Consider the following 14814-nt stretch of genomic DNA (forward strand, 5'->3'; position numbering starts at 1 on the left):
TTGGTGAGGTAAAATTTAGTGGCAATTATGTATGAAAAAAATTATAATTATTGTTAGGCAGATTTTAAACTATTTCAAAGTTGGTTAGCTTAGTGATTTAAATTTAAAAAATTAGATTTTAGGAACTATAGAGGTAGAAAAAGGCTAGAATAAGTTTATTGAAACAGATAATACATGTAAGAAGTGTTAGTTATGGGGAAATTAAGTATTGATTCAGGATGGGTAGTACTACTTGTGCACCGTAAAAACATTTTGTACTTTAAACAAGGAAAATCTTTGGAAACCCAGTTTCCAACGAAATCACTTGTAAAACTACATGTCAGAGCTTTGTAAAATTGCAAATGGTGTAAATCTCTGCCTTGTAATTTTACAAGTGATATCATAGGCAACTGAGTCTCCAAAGAATATCCTTGTAAAAGAACCAAAAAAAAAGTTTAAATTGTAGAGAGTAGCATCAAACTAATTGAGAACCAGTGTACTGAACGCATAGTATCTTTAGACACTTTGCCTAGAATCACTAGGTCAGAAACATTTCACCAGAGCATTGAGTTATTTATGGAGTAAGTATGATAGTAGCAAAAATTAAATTTTAAAAATATTAAGGAATCCTTATTAAAACACTGCCTTGCTACAATCATGTAGGGATGAAAATATATAGAGATTCCATTTTTCCAAAAGTTAAAATTTATCAATATTATTATTTTATTTCAAAAATTTTGAAGGGTTTTACAAAAGTTAATTTTCACCAGTAATGAACACGTTATTCCCTAAACTATTTTATAAAACAATTGTTTCACATTATGTCATCTAAAATTCTTGTACGTTAAATATTCAGATCATTAGAGCATAAAAATTTGGATGTTGCTAGTTAGAATGTTTTGTATCACCCATTAATTGTCTTTGATTTAGTTACAATGTGTTTTTTTTTTTTTCATTTTATAAATAAACCGAATTCAGTGTGTCATATTAATTAATATAATTTAAATTAATTATTATAGGAATGCAGTGATTGTGATTTATTTCAGCAGTCACAGTATATTAATATTGTTTTTTTTTCTGGACAGATTGTGTTTTAATTTGCTCACATTTATTTTAATTGCAAAATAAATACACAAAATTGTTAGTACTAGTAAAAAAAATTCAATAATAATATTTAAACTTATGTTTTTATTTAACGTTTTGCAAAAACAAAAAAAAATATTTAAAAATTTAATGCTGCATCTGCCTTCATACATTTCAAACTTGCATGGATTGCTAGTCCTTTTTTTTGTTTCATTTTTGTTTAATAGTCATGTGCACATATTCGTATTCCCAGAGGGTGAGTTATCGGCAGCCTCTGATTTCACCATCATAACTGATGTGTAATGGATTTATGTAGGTCCATTTAATTTTCAGCGTGCAGTAATGGGAGGGCGTATCTGCATCGCATGCATATTCAGCACCATTTGGTCTTAACTAATGTAACATTTTTACTGGCAGGCGGCCAGTATGTTACGAGCCGTTGGCTGTGTGGTGCATGATGTGGAACAGCGTTCATGTCGTGCTTATTTCGAGGAACTTTATAGTCCATTTCTGCCAAGGGTGGGGCTGATAAAAACAATAAAAACTACAAAATGTTTGGTCGAACTGTCTAATTATTGAATTTAAAAAAAATTACATTTTAAAACTGAAATAAATAAATAAGGATAATTTTTGTATGTATTAATAAACATATTGATAATGTTAATAAAAAAATATTTTAACTGTGTGACAGAATAATTTTTATTATCACTAAATAACTGTACTGAATTCCCCATACTATTGCTAATTAAAAATAAGTTAATTTATAAAAGATAAGTTTTTAAAATGTTATTGAAATTCTTAACTCCAGTATGGTCGTGTAAAAAATATTGTGTACTGTGGACTTGCAGGATTATTCCTTTATAAATAGCTTTCGCAGATACTTATAGCACTTTTGCTCCATATTATTTTCATAATTAGCTGCGTGCTGTGAAAAAAGTCTTACTACTTAAAATGCCTTAAGAAAAAGAAGGTAGGTATATTCAGCACATTTGTGCAAGTCGAAACAAAAATTCGAAAGGTAGAAAGTAACAGGCTGAACCTACTCAAGTCTTAAGTTTTGTGATTAAGTTTGTCATAAATTTACTCGTATGACATATGTTCACTCGTTCACACAGTTACTGGGTCAACTTTCACTTATTTCAATTAATTTTTTGCTTTAGTAATTTGTGATTTAAATTTCAATTTATATCAGTATTTGCTTTACAACCAAGATAAAACTAGTATAAAAGTCATTTAACAGTAAATAAATGGTTTTATAAATTATTAATATTAATCATGAGCTGTATAATAAAACATTTTCTTGTAAATTATGTTTTTTCTAATTTTGATCATGCCATGATAAAATATTTGCTATGAGATTGGGGTTTTGATCTATTCAGGTTATTCATTTGTTAAACGTGTTTCAGTGTTTAGATTGTACATTTCTTCCAAGACTCAAAGCAGCTTAGTTAAAAAATTTAGGAATTGAGTTAATTAAATGTATGATTATGTTTGTGTATGACGTTACCAGAACGTATAAACTGAAAGCTATGCTGTGCTAGTCAAACAGTTGTCCTCAACCAGTGTGTAATTTTTATTATTTTTTTAGTTTTAGTTGTTGACTAAGAGCTTGATCATTATTAATCACCAGAAGCGGTGGACTGAAAGAAAAATAAAAGAGTGGGTTATTTATCCCCCATTGGAGTTATAAAAAATTATGAGAGCTCTCGGTGAAGGTAATATGTTATTTTGGATGCAAGGTGAGCTGTTACAACAATTGGAATCGCAAACCACAAAGGCAGTGATGCATGTTCAGGATAATAATGTAAATGTACAAACCCCTTGTTGTTGATGTTAAGTTTTTGAATACAAATATTCTAATTTTTCTTTTTCTTTCGATTCCCCTCCCAAAATAAATTCCTGTATCCACCACTGCTAATCAGTGCTTTGAAGAACAGGGTATTAGTAATAGAACAGTAATAGTATTTTCCTGGAAAATGCGGTTTATAATAACGTTTAAAGCAGCCGCACAGAATTGGCTACACAATCACCAAGCGTTGTTACATTACCAAATACTTAGTTGACCGATATTTTTAAATGACCGAACACCTCACAGTAGTATTCCTTTTTATAAATTCAGTTGTACAGTGTTATCTTACTAAATTAAAATTATGTTACAGCGCGCATGCTGCACAAACAATGGATCCTCATCCATTTGTTTATTTATTATTTTACAATTTGAGTGCTATTGATTAATAACGAGTTGATTTTATTAGATACTAGCTGAACTACCCGGTATTTCCCCGGCTAAACACATCATAATATAATGAACATCATTACCGAATTTCAAGTCTGTAGAACATACAATTGAAAAACGGGATATTTTGATTTTGAAGTCCCATTGATTGAACAATCTCGGCGCAGCAAGGCTACGCACCAGCAAAACCGGCACGCCGATCTTAGGCTTCATTTTGTGTGAAAGGCAGGTAACCCCTAGGCAAGACGTGATGGTAGCACCAAACGATTGCCGTCACAAATTCAAGGCAACGTAATCTATTGAGGAAGTTCTTAACTAAGCTGTTATTAGCGCCTTTAGTTCGCTAGAAGCCGCGAGCTTCACTAAGCGGGTGGGTTTCGCCAGGGAGAAGGATAGGAAGTTGCCTGACCTTACTATATGACCGTGTGGCGGACACAGAGGAATGACACAAACTCACTGTTTGTGTGCGTTATGACCGACTTTCTATAATTTTCTATTATAAAACTGAATTCAACCCTTTTTCACATCCTTAGGGACGGGATTTCAGAATTATAAGTAGGCTATGTAACTGTCCGGCTCAGATAATATTTATATACAAAAAAAATCATGTCGATCCTCTCTTCCGTTGTTGCATGAAAGAAGGATAAACAGATAAACACACTTTCGCATTTATGATATTATAGTAGGGTTTGGTGCATTTGAGCATGTTTAGTGTTCTGGCGCAGATTCACTTCATGTGTTCAAGGTTAAGCATTATTTGAGGACGTTGAATTTGTAAATATACATGTCAAGGGCGATCTCAGCTAGTGAGCGTGTGTGTGTGTTTGTAGGAATACCTCGGAAGTATTGGTGTGAGGACTGTCTGGGGCCGTGTGTGAAGGCTGAAATTCGCATCTCCAGTGCGGTCGTGTAAAAAAAAAACACTTGAGTTCTGTGGACTTGCAGGATTATTCCTTGATAAATAGCTTTCGCACATACGTATAGCACTTTTGATCCATATTATTTTCATAATTAGCTGTGTGCTGTAAAAAAAAAAAAAACTTACTACTTAAAAGTCTTTAAGTAAAAAAAAAAAAAGGTATATTCAGCACATTTGTGCAAGTCGGAACGAAAGATACGAAAATTTAGATTGCAACAGGCTGAACCAACTAAAGATTTAAGGATGTGTTGTTGAGTTTTTTTTTCATAATTTTACTCGTACGGCACATGTTCACTCGTTCGTACAGTTACTTGGTCAGCTTTCACCTGTACACTTTCAGTGTAGGCTTTGAATATATATACTGTATAGAAGTCGCGAGTGGATAGGATTTACTCTACGTTTTTCAGGAGCGTATGATGAGTATCTTGGGAACTTCACCGCTGCAGTGCGCTGCCGTAACGCCCTGTATCGTCTTAGGTTGTTATTTACACGTTAGAGCGCAGCACTGTCGCCCGCTGTCATTCCCCGCACCCCTCGTCCATTATTCACTGCAGCTCAACGTCGTTCAACATGAGGGGGAAGGGGTGTTTGTGAAGAGTTCGACACTTGTCCGCTAGGGACCACCACAAGTCGATGCCCCTGGAGATGGTGGCGATTGCGGCGGGGAATTAACCAACTACCTCAAAACCGTATTGGAAATTTTAACCTGGGCTGGCGACTTCTATACAGTATATATATTCGAAGGTGTAGGTGAGGGAGAGGGGTGGAAAGGGCGGAGCTCCACGGCGTGGTGGCATGCCAACAGGCAGCCGGCGGCGGCCGGCCCGCGAACAACGACGGCCTCACCAAGCAGCAGCTGGACCTCATCCACCAGATCATGCAGCAGACGCAGCAGCAGCAGCAGCAGCAACAGAAGCAGCAGCAGCAGCAGGCCGCCGGCAGCACGGGAGGCGGCGGCGGCGGCGGCGGCGGCGGCGTGAAGGTCGTCAGCAACGGGAGCAGCCCGGCGGGCAAGGTGACCATCGGCGGCAACAAGTCGAGGACGTGGCCTGTGCAGGTGAGGCTGCCGTTCGCAGTTTAAAGAACACAAACACACATAAGTAGAGACCCGGAAAATTCGCGGGTTCATTACGTGTTATGCTAAAATTCAAATAATTATACCTTAGTGCTGCTTCTGTCATTTGGTTCACTGTTAATCTGGAGGACTGAGGGCCAATTAGAGAACCCTCGCTCAATAGAAGTGTCGAATCACAGGCCGCGCCCAGTCGAGACGACTCACAAGTCAGCAGCCAATGAACAGTTGGCATTTGCCCGAGCGTGTGGAGGATATTGGAGTCTCTAACCTGGAAGGTCATTGAACCCGCGAATTTTCCGGGTCTCCACGACATAAGCGAGGTGCACGGCAGGCCCATGCGCGCGGCTGTGCGCGCGACCTGTGTTCGAAATCGATTCACAATCGAAATTTTAACTGTTAATTTTCAGCCAGTGAAATTTCTGCATGTATCCGACGTCTGTTGGCAGTGTGATTAAGCAACTGTATTAACTACCAAACGATCATCCCGTGACATCTGACCAGCAATTTGTTAGCACATGTTTTTAACATAACTCTTTTTTTTAATACTGGAAGTGTGCGAATGCTTTATACAAACAAATGTCTGCAATATAACAACAATTATAACGTAGCCCTTGTACGTGTTAATAAAAAAAGCGGGCATCGTTTAGGGAAAAGCAGCGGAACCACATCAATGTAATAAGTTTGTGAATATTTTAACACTTTTACATATAATGACGAATATTGATTATTTTTGTCAATTACATTTAAAGGGTTTGAATTGAGTAGAGGCGTGTTTAAATACCGCCCCGCATGCTGGGCGTCGGTATCAATGTTGTAACTCGCCTTGTGAGTTGTGGTTTCTCGTCCAAACGAGTGGTGGTGGACTCGTCTTGACGACGGCTAGTACTCCCCTTCGCTGCTCGCCCCCACTGGTCGCTCTCTCCCCGGCTACTCGCTCTTGGAGCCAACTCTTTCCCTCATCTCTCCGAGGCTGACAGGACTGCAGAACTCGCCCTGGTGAGCGACGAGTCTTCTGGGCGAGTCCCGGGACTCGGTCCAGCGGACGACTGCCCCGTGCGTCGCGGTCCACTCGCTTCTGCTCCACTCGCTTCTGCTCCATTCGCTTTCTGCTCCACTCGCTTCTGCTCCATTCGCTTTCTGCTACACTCGCTTCTGCTCCACTCGCTTCTGCTCCATTCGCTTCTGCTCCACTCGCTTCTGCTCCACTCGCTTCTGCTCCACTCGCTTCTGCTCCACTCGCTTCGGCTCCGCTCGCTTCTGCGTCACTCGCTTCTGCTCCACTCCCTTCTGCTCCACTCCCTTCTGCTCCACTCCCTTCTGCTCCACTCCCTTCTGCTCCACTAGCTTCTGCTCCACTCGCTTCTGCTCCACTCGCTTCTGCTCCACTCGCTTCTGCTCCACTCGCTTCTGCTCCACTCGCTTCGGCTCCGCTCGCTTCTGCGTCACTCGCATCTGCGTCACTCGCATCTGCTCCACTCCCTTCTGCTCCACTCCCTTCTGCTCCACTCCCTTCTGCTCCACTAGCTTCTGCTCCACTCGCTTCTGCTCCACTCGCTTCTGCGTCACTCGCTTCTGCTCCACTCCCTTCTGCTCCACTAGCTTCTGCTCCACTCGCTTCTGCTCCACTAGCTTCTGCTCCACTCGCTTCGGCTCCGCTCGCTTCTGCGTCACTCGCTTCTGCGTCACTCGCATCTGCGTCACTCGCATCTGCTCCACTCCCTTCTGCTCCACTCCCTTCTGCTCCACTAGCTTCTGCTCCACTCGCTTCTGCTCCACTCGCTTCGGCTCCGCTCGCTTCTGCGTCACTCGCATCTGCGTCACTCGCATCTGCTCCACTCCCTTCTGCTCCACTCCCTTCTGCTCCACTCCCTTCTGCTCCACTCCCTTCTGCTCCACTCCCTTCTGCTCCACTAGCTTCTGCTCCACTCGCTTCTGCTCCACTCGCTTCTGCTCCACTAGCTTCTGCTCCACTCGCTTCTGCTCCACTAGCTTCTGCTCCACTCGCTTCTGCTCCACTCGCTTCTGCTCCACTCCCTTCTGCTCCACTTGCTTCTGCTCCACTTGCTTCTGCTCCACTCGCTTCTGCTCCACTCGCTTCTACTCCACTAGCTTCTGCTCCACTCGCTTCTGCTCCACTCCCTTCTGCTCCACTCCCTTCTGCTCCACTCCCTTCTGCTCCACTAGCTTCTGCTCCACTCGCTTCTGCTCCACTCGCTTCTGCGTCACTCGCTTCTGCTCCACTCCCTTCTGCTCCACTAGCTTCTGCTCCACTCGCTTCTGCTCCACTCGCTTCTGCTCCACTCGCTTCGGCTCCGCTCGCTTCTGCGTCACTCGCATCTGCGTCACTCGCATCTGCTCCACTCCCTTCTGCTCCACTCCCTTCTGCTCCACTCCCTTCTGCTCCACTAGCTTCTGCTCCACTCGCTTCTGCTCCACTCGCTTCGGCTCCGCTCGCTTCTGCGTCACTCGCATCTGCGTCACTCGCATCTGCTCCACTCCCTTCTGCTCCACTCCCTTCTGCTCCACTCCCTTCTGCTCCACTCCCTTCTGCTCCACTCCCTTCTGCTCCACTAGCTTCTGCTCCACTCGCTTCTGCTCCACTCGCTTCTGCTCCACTAGCTTCTGCTCCACTCGCTTCTGCTCCACTAGCTTCTGCTCCACTCGCTTCTGCTCCACTCGCTTCTGCTCCACTCCCTTCTGCTCCACTAGCTTCTGCTCCACTTGCTTCTGCTCCACTCGCTTCTGCTCCACTCGCTTCTACTCCACTAGCTTCTGCTCCACTCGCTTCTGCTCCACTCGCTTCTGCTCCACTCCCTTCTGCTCCACTAGCTTCTGCTCCACTCGCTTCTGCTCCACTCGCTTCTGCTCCACTCGCTTCTACTCCACTCGCTTCTACTCCACTCGCTCCGAAGCAAACTCGTTCACTCAACCTCTGCAAGGTGGCGGAGTAACAGGACACACCGCCAGAAGTCTCGGAATTCCGAAGACGAGACACGTTCAGGTCGTGTCGTCGCCAAAACCTCATCGACGCGCGTCACGACGCGGTACTGCTAAGGACGCAATCAGTCAGTCACCACGGCGCCGACATGATCCAGCCACCACGCCACTTCTTACCTATATTTAGCTTACATTACTGCCAAAAACCATTTCTAGTGCATTCTATTGCAGTCCTCAGGTCAGCTGTATTTGTTTTAAAACAGATCAAGTTTTTGTTTTCATGGATTACTACTGCAGATATACACTTTAAAATTGTTGACGCGTAGTTTATTCTGATAAACAATATATGCACAAGAGCACAGGTAAATGAATTTGTCAAAATCAGCTGTCTAAACTAATGTTAAATGTCACTCTTTCGTACATTAATCTTTGATTCTATTACCATTTTAGTCATGCTTACTGATAAAATATCAGAATGAACCATACTTTTAAAGTGCTGTTACTTTGTAAAGATAGCCTGTATTCCCAGTAACGCGTCTTGTAAAACATTAATGGCTCTGCTACAGGCTTCAACCCTCAGTCCACACAAAATGCCTGGCCACAAAGCTCATTTCTCCTTCACAGGACAGCCCTCGTAGTATTTTAGTCCCTTCAGCTTCATTCGAACACTCTAGAATCGGGCATTTTAAAAAAATTAACTGCTCATGAAACTGAGAATGAAAGAACGTTATTTCACTCAGTTTGGTTGGCAGTAGGTACATTAACAAAAATAGTTCATTTAAATAATTTTATAAAATGTTCAACCTTTAGTGTTGATGGCTTGTTATAAAATAATATTTTACTCGATAGTAACATATTTATACATCGAACAATGCAACAATTTGTGTGCAGAGCAATAGAAAAAAACACAATTTGAAAACCGCTCACGGTATCACAGTGGTGTCTGTTTACGATTATCATTTAAGAATACGCTGAGGGCAGATGAGAAGTTCTGTTTCCGTATTTTGGTTTTCAACTGTATTTTTGGGTAAGTGAAAATGACTAAAACACGTGTTTTCAAAATAATTTCTAGGCATGAAACACCCGGTGCATATGCTTGTAAGCACGCAAGGGACTTGTCTTACACATTTTTATTAATTGTTCTAACATATAATGCTCTATAATTACTCTTTGCACAACGGGAAGACTGCGCGCCAGTCCACAGTCTTGCGCTTAGAGACGATTTCACGCTGGAAGCACCATCAAACATCGCACTTATCATCCCGCCTCACCAACTAACTAGGCGGGCCCCTCAAAACTTCTTTAGTCTTGTCATACTTTAGACCCGTCATGAGAGTTTTGTATTTTATTTCAGGGAATATCAATGTAGTACTCGCCTTATGCCGTAGGACATAGAAGGACACGGCTTATACCTAAACTAATTTAATCCTAATAGCACTAATTCTCGGTTTGAGACTTGAACCCATAACACAAGGGTTAGTTCATGAGACAGTCATCCTTTCTACGATTTTTATTCATTTGTGTCCTTGGAGAATGTATGAGCTTATGTCCCGAAATTTGCGCTGAAGATGCAGCAAGCTCCCCCGTACATGTAAGTTATATCCTCTTCCCAAATGGATGACTAAGTGTGTAATTTTAGAAGCATTTCCCGAAACGTGCACTATCTCACTTCATCCCCCGCTCCCAAACACAAAATTCAACCTCCCACAAACCCACTCCAACAATGGAATTTCCATTCCACGCCCCAAATAACTTTTTGATGATACTCGTGCGTGCGGCCTTCCCCCCCCCCCCCCCCCTTGTCCCCATGAAATACGACGCCAGCGAAACCGCTCTTTTGGGGAGGAGAATAGAGCTGGGAACAAGGGTGGAGAGAGAGGGAGAGAGAGCGAAAGTAATATGGAGGGGAAAAAATGGTATCGTGTGGAAGAGTATGTGGTTTACATTGGGCTTCCCTGTACCAACCATCATCCTTCTAGCCCCAACAACTGCACAAACGCCCGTTGTTTTTAATTGGTCGCGGCGGTGCCGATGAGACCCAATCAGAGGCTGCGCGTCTGGGGCGAGCAACCGAACAGTTAAGGCCCGTCGACAATTGCATTGTCCCAAATTGTGTCCGACGGACACTGATCACTGATAACTTGAACTGTTTTTTTTTTCTTTTCAAATTTGTGTCCTTGGCAGCGTAGGAGAAGAACACTCGTGATATTTGCTGTTTTCGGTTACCGTTTCAAAGAGATAATCAGAAAACACCGGACGGTGTGTTAGGAAGCTAAGAAGACAGAGACAAAATATTGATCAGCGCGGTCCGTTTTCGACTGGCGTTTTTCAAAGGTCGAATTCAATAATTAGCATTTACCTTTGCCTTACGGGATTAATAGATATTATTGAATTCCTCAAAAATTTCACAAATTAAATTAATATTTAAAACTTAACTGCGTGTTCATTTACAATGCATGAAAAAAAAATAAACAAAAAACATTCGAATAAAATTTATTTTGGCGCTGTGTATTTACTGCGCTCTGGTGACTACTTTTAGAAATCAGTAGATCCGGACATGGGACATCGCAATTGTAGACTGGGCTGTTTACCGTGCGACCATGTGACGTCATTCACATCGGGATAAGGACACGGACCGCCCACAGGTTCGGACTGTTGTAGATGGACCTTTAAAGCTGTGTCCGAATTCAAGTACGCAGTTGTGTACTTGCGTTCTTGTGTACTTCACTTGCCCTTGTGGCGTACTTAACGAACCCCGACTTGCTCAATGTTTGGCCTCTTCGCATGGTTTTAGCCAGCCAGACAGGTTGTTTACATTATTGTTTTCAAACAAAAAAAAAATGATTTTAAAATTTTTTTTAACTGAAACAAGTTATTTGTAAGACTTCATTGCTGCCACACGAAATTATAGCAATTTACTGCATGATTCTACCTTGTTTCGTAGTTACGATCAGTTTGTATGTGCATGTATTGGTTGAAACCAACGACGTGAGGAAGAAACTTCTTAATAAACATGTTTAAATATTTATTTTGTCATTAAATTTATTAATACCAGTAAAACACGAAGTAAAAATTATTATTTTTAAAAGTAATTAACATTTAATGTTAAATTTTGTATAAAATATAACCTAAAAAAAAAAGGTTTTTCAAAATGGCGACGTCCCTTCAACTCGAAGTACGCAATTACATTGCTTCACTTCCAGTTCAGACCTTGTAATGTCACTTCCGGGGAAAAGTACGTAAAATTAACTTACTTCAGGTGAATTCGGACACGGCCTATGGCTTAGCAACACACGCCATTTTGATTTTTATGTTTTGTTTTTTAGTCCGTACTTTTTTAAGGGCCATTTATAAAATTTTAACTCGATACCTCCCTTGAATTGGCTGTGTCACAAATATTTACAACAGATACCCATTTAGTGTAATATCATGGGTGTAAGAATTCGCTTAAGTGACGATGATTAAGAACTTTTGCGCGCCGATTTATATCCGTGAAATTAAACCAAGGCCGGTATTCCCAGACACAAAAATAACAGTTTAGATGTTGTATATGCTACAGCTGTTCCATTACCGTTACGTAGTCACAGAGCTACAGTCATCACCGAGGCGACATGTTTTCGTTGCACGTCAAAGCTCTTTTTTTTCTCCTTCATTCATTGAATAAATAAAAATGAGCTTTTCTCAAAACAATAGAACTCTTGAGTTTCTCAGGGTTTTTGGAAATTCTATTTTTTTAAAATTGATTTAGTTAATGTTTCACTAAATATAAAGAGTTTCAAGACGAAGGCTATATTACGAACGGTAAATCTCAAACTGTGTACCACATGATTTCATGCTTTCAGTACATGCTAGGTCTGACATAGATATTTGCCTTTATGATCATAAAAAAAATTAGTAAGGACTAATTTAGTAGAAAAATAATTTTATTAAAAATTAAATATTGATTATATTATGAATTTATCTAGCATTATGAGCAAAAACACGTAATATTATAAGCAAATGAATCTAGGTTACAACCCTCCTATAAAGGACTCACTATCATCATCATAATTTATTATTACTACAGACAATTTTAATAATGAAATATTTTGTTACTGAGACCATTGAAGTTACCATCGTGTGAATAGGGTAGTAATAAAAATGTTTGACTTTGTCAATTTGAATATTCATATTGTAAAAATACAAATAGTATTATTTTTAAAGATGTGTCCGGTGTTGTACTATTTTAAATCGGGCTTAAATTAGCCATATCATAACAACCTGCCTTATTAGTATTGTATATTTTATTTTACTGTAAGGTAAAGGCACCTATTATGGGACCCCTTTTAAATAAAATTCATATATTTTTATTAAGTGAACATAAATTAACATTTGACGTCTAATAAATCACTTGATATGTTTAACTATAAAATGCAATATATACATATTGTTTTAAACTAATAAATTTACGTCCTATGCAAAAAAAGGAAGACACTGCACTTTTCCAAAGGAAAAAAAAGGTTTCCTAATATGGGACACATTATTTCTTTATCCTCTTTTGGCACTGAGGACACACAAAGTGACTGTCAGTGGCACCACAATGTTCATGAGCCCAACGACAGCAGACAATACACTATATCCACTGTTCGCCATGTTTGTCATCTGAAAATATGCATCCACAGAAGAGGCACTCAGCATCGTTGTCTTCTTCACCAGAGCTATCTGATAAGATGTCGAAATCATCATCCGACTCGTCGCTGCTGGATTGTTCCATTAATCTTCTTGTACAACTTCGTGATCTTGTCTTTTGTGTGTTGGCAGAAGGTTTTTTCGTCAGGGTTTTATGACATTTCCATGCAGCTTCTTTTTTAATTTTTGCTGTTGTATCTCTTTCCAAACTCTTCAGGAGATCAGATTTGTAAGGCGATGAGGTTATTACAGATGCTTTGCCACATCTTCGGCTTTGTAAATTTGCTGAAAGACTAGGAAGTGGCTTAATATCTTTAGGAGAGATAGGTGTGATGTCCATAGTTTGAGCAGGACTAGCATCAGAAGGCCCTGTGCCAGAAAAATGTGGGCGATCCATAGGTAGAACAGGGTGAGAATTAGATGGTCCTGCACCAGTTGATGTGTCATTCGAAGTGGCGATGATAGTTGCACTGGTATGAACATCTCTATCAAGAATTTCTTGACAACTGTGAATTACAAAGTCACATTCACGAAACACATCACTGTTGAATGGGTACAATCCTGTTTTGCGGAATGCATTGACAGCTATTTCCATTGTTGCAGCTCGTTGATATGCTGCACTGAACAACTTTGCAACCAAGAGTGGTGTTACAATACGGTTAGGGTTGTTTCTTAAAAAAGACTGTATTTCTGAGGCATAATAGGTTTTCAGTGGCTTCATGAAGCCTACATCCAGTGGCTGCATTTTGTGTGAACTGTGAGGAGGGATACAAATGATTGATACGTGGTTCTCTCTAGCCAATCGTATCACATCAACATTTCTGGTGTGTGAGTAGTGGCCATCGAGAACAAGAAGAACAGGGTCTTCAAGTGATGGCTTTGTATATTCAATAAAATGATCAAACCACTTTGTGAACAAATCCCCCTGAATCCATCCAGAAGGGTGGCATCCCCAAATAGAACCAGCTGGTGCCCCATCCATGAGTTCTATTTTCATATTCTTCCTTGGCCACACTATCAATGGAGGGACAAAAGAACCAACTGCATTCATGCAAGTAACGACTGTTATGAGTGACCCTCTCTCAGCTGATGTCAGTGCAGCTACTTCTCGTTTTCCTTTCAGGGATATTACCTTCTCAGCTCTGTGCTGTACCACAGTTACCCCAGTCTCATCAACATTGTACAACCTGTGAGGACGGCCTTTAATTTTGTCAAATTCAGTTACATAGAGCTCAAAAATTTTTTTTACATTTTCAGGACTGAAACCTTTTACTCTGGCGTGAGAAATGCCTTGGGGAACTCTTAATGACAACTGTGGATGACGCTTTAAGAAAGAACCCATCCACTTCTTACCAGCTGATTTATTTTTTTCTGAGAATGGATGTTTGATACCATTAGCAATGGCGAGTTGGAAGGCCATCCTTTTAATATCACATTTCCTCAACCCATAAAACCTTTTATCCATCTCAATGCAGTACGTTACAAGTTCATTTTCTAGTTTACAGCTTAATGTAGGCCTTCTTCCTAATGGCACATTTACCAAATCATCAGAACGCAATTCAGTATTTTTCACATACCTTTCCACTGTGCTTTTTGGTACCCCAAAATGTTTCGCTGCTGACTTGTAACCCATAGTACCTGTTTGTACAGCTTTGACAGCTAGGATCATCTGCTCCTTGTCCCATTTCTTCCTTTTCGGATTTCGGCTAGGATCCATCTAAAAGAAAAACATTAATATGAAAGGTAATAATAAAGTTAAAATCAATGTCATTTTAGGCAAAGAAAACTGTTAATTTATGACTATGAATTTATATTCTAAGACCAGCATTACTTATGATATATGTCATTACAGTTTGTTAATAACGAGAATTATATTACTATATACTAGATATGAAGCAATTTAATTACATTATAACA

The 14814-nt window shown here is 40.4% G+C and overlaps 1 protein-coding gene across 1 annotated transcript in view; it reads left to right on the top strand.

Moving 5' to 3' along the window:
• The window catches only part of LOC134536026 (pneumococcal serine-rich repeat protein), a 608959-nt gene that overhangs the window by 404949 nt on the left and 189196 nt on the right, over positions 1–14814 (top strand). The window contains exon 8 of the mRNA XM_063375537.1: positions 5023–5274. Within this exon, the coding sequence (XP_063231607.1) occupies positions 5023–5274 (252 nt within the window). The remainder of the gene's footprint in view (positions 1–5022; positions 5275–14814) is intronic.

This window comes from Bacillus rossius, chromosome 10 (assembly GCF_032445375.1).
Source record: "Bacillus rossius redtenbacheri isolate Brsri chromosome 10, Brsri_v3, whole genome shotgun sequence".
In the NCBI taxonomy this organism is placed as follows: Eukaryota; Metazoa; Arthropoda; class Insecta; order Phasmatodea; family Bacillidae; genus Bacillus; species Bacillus rossius.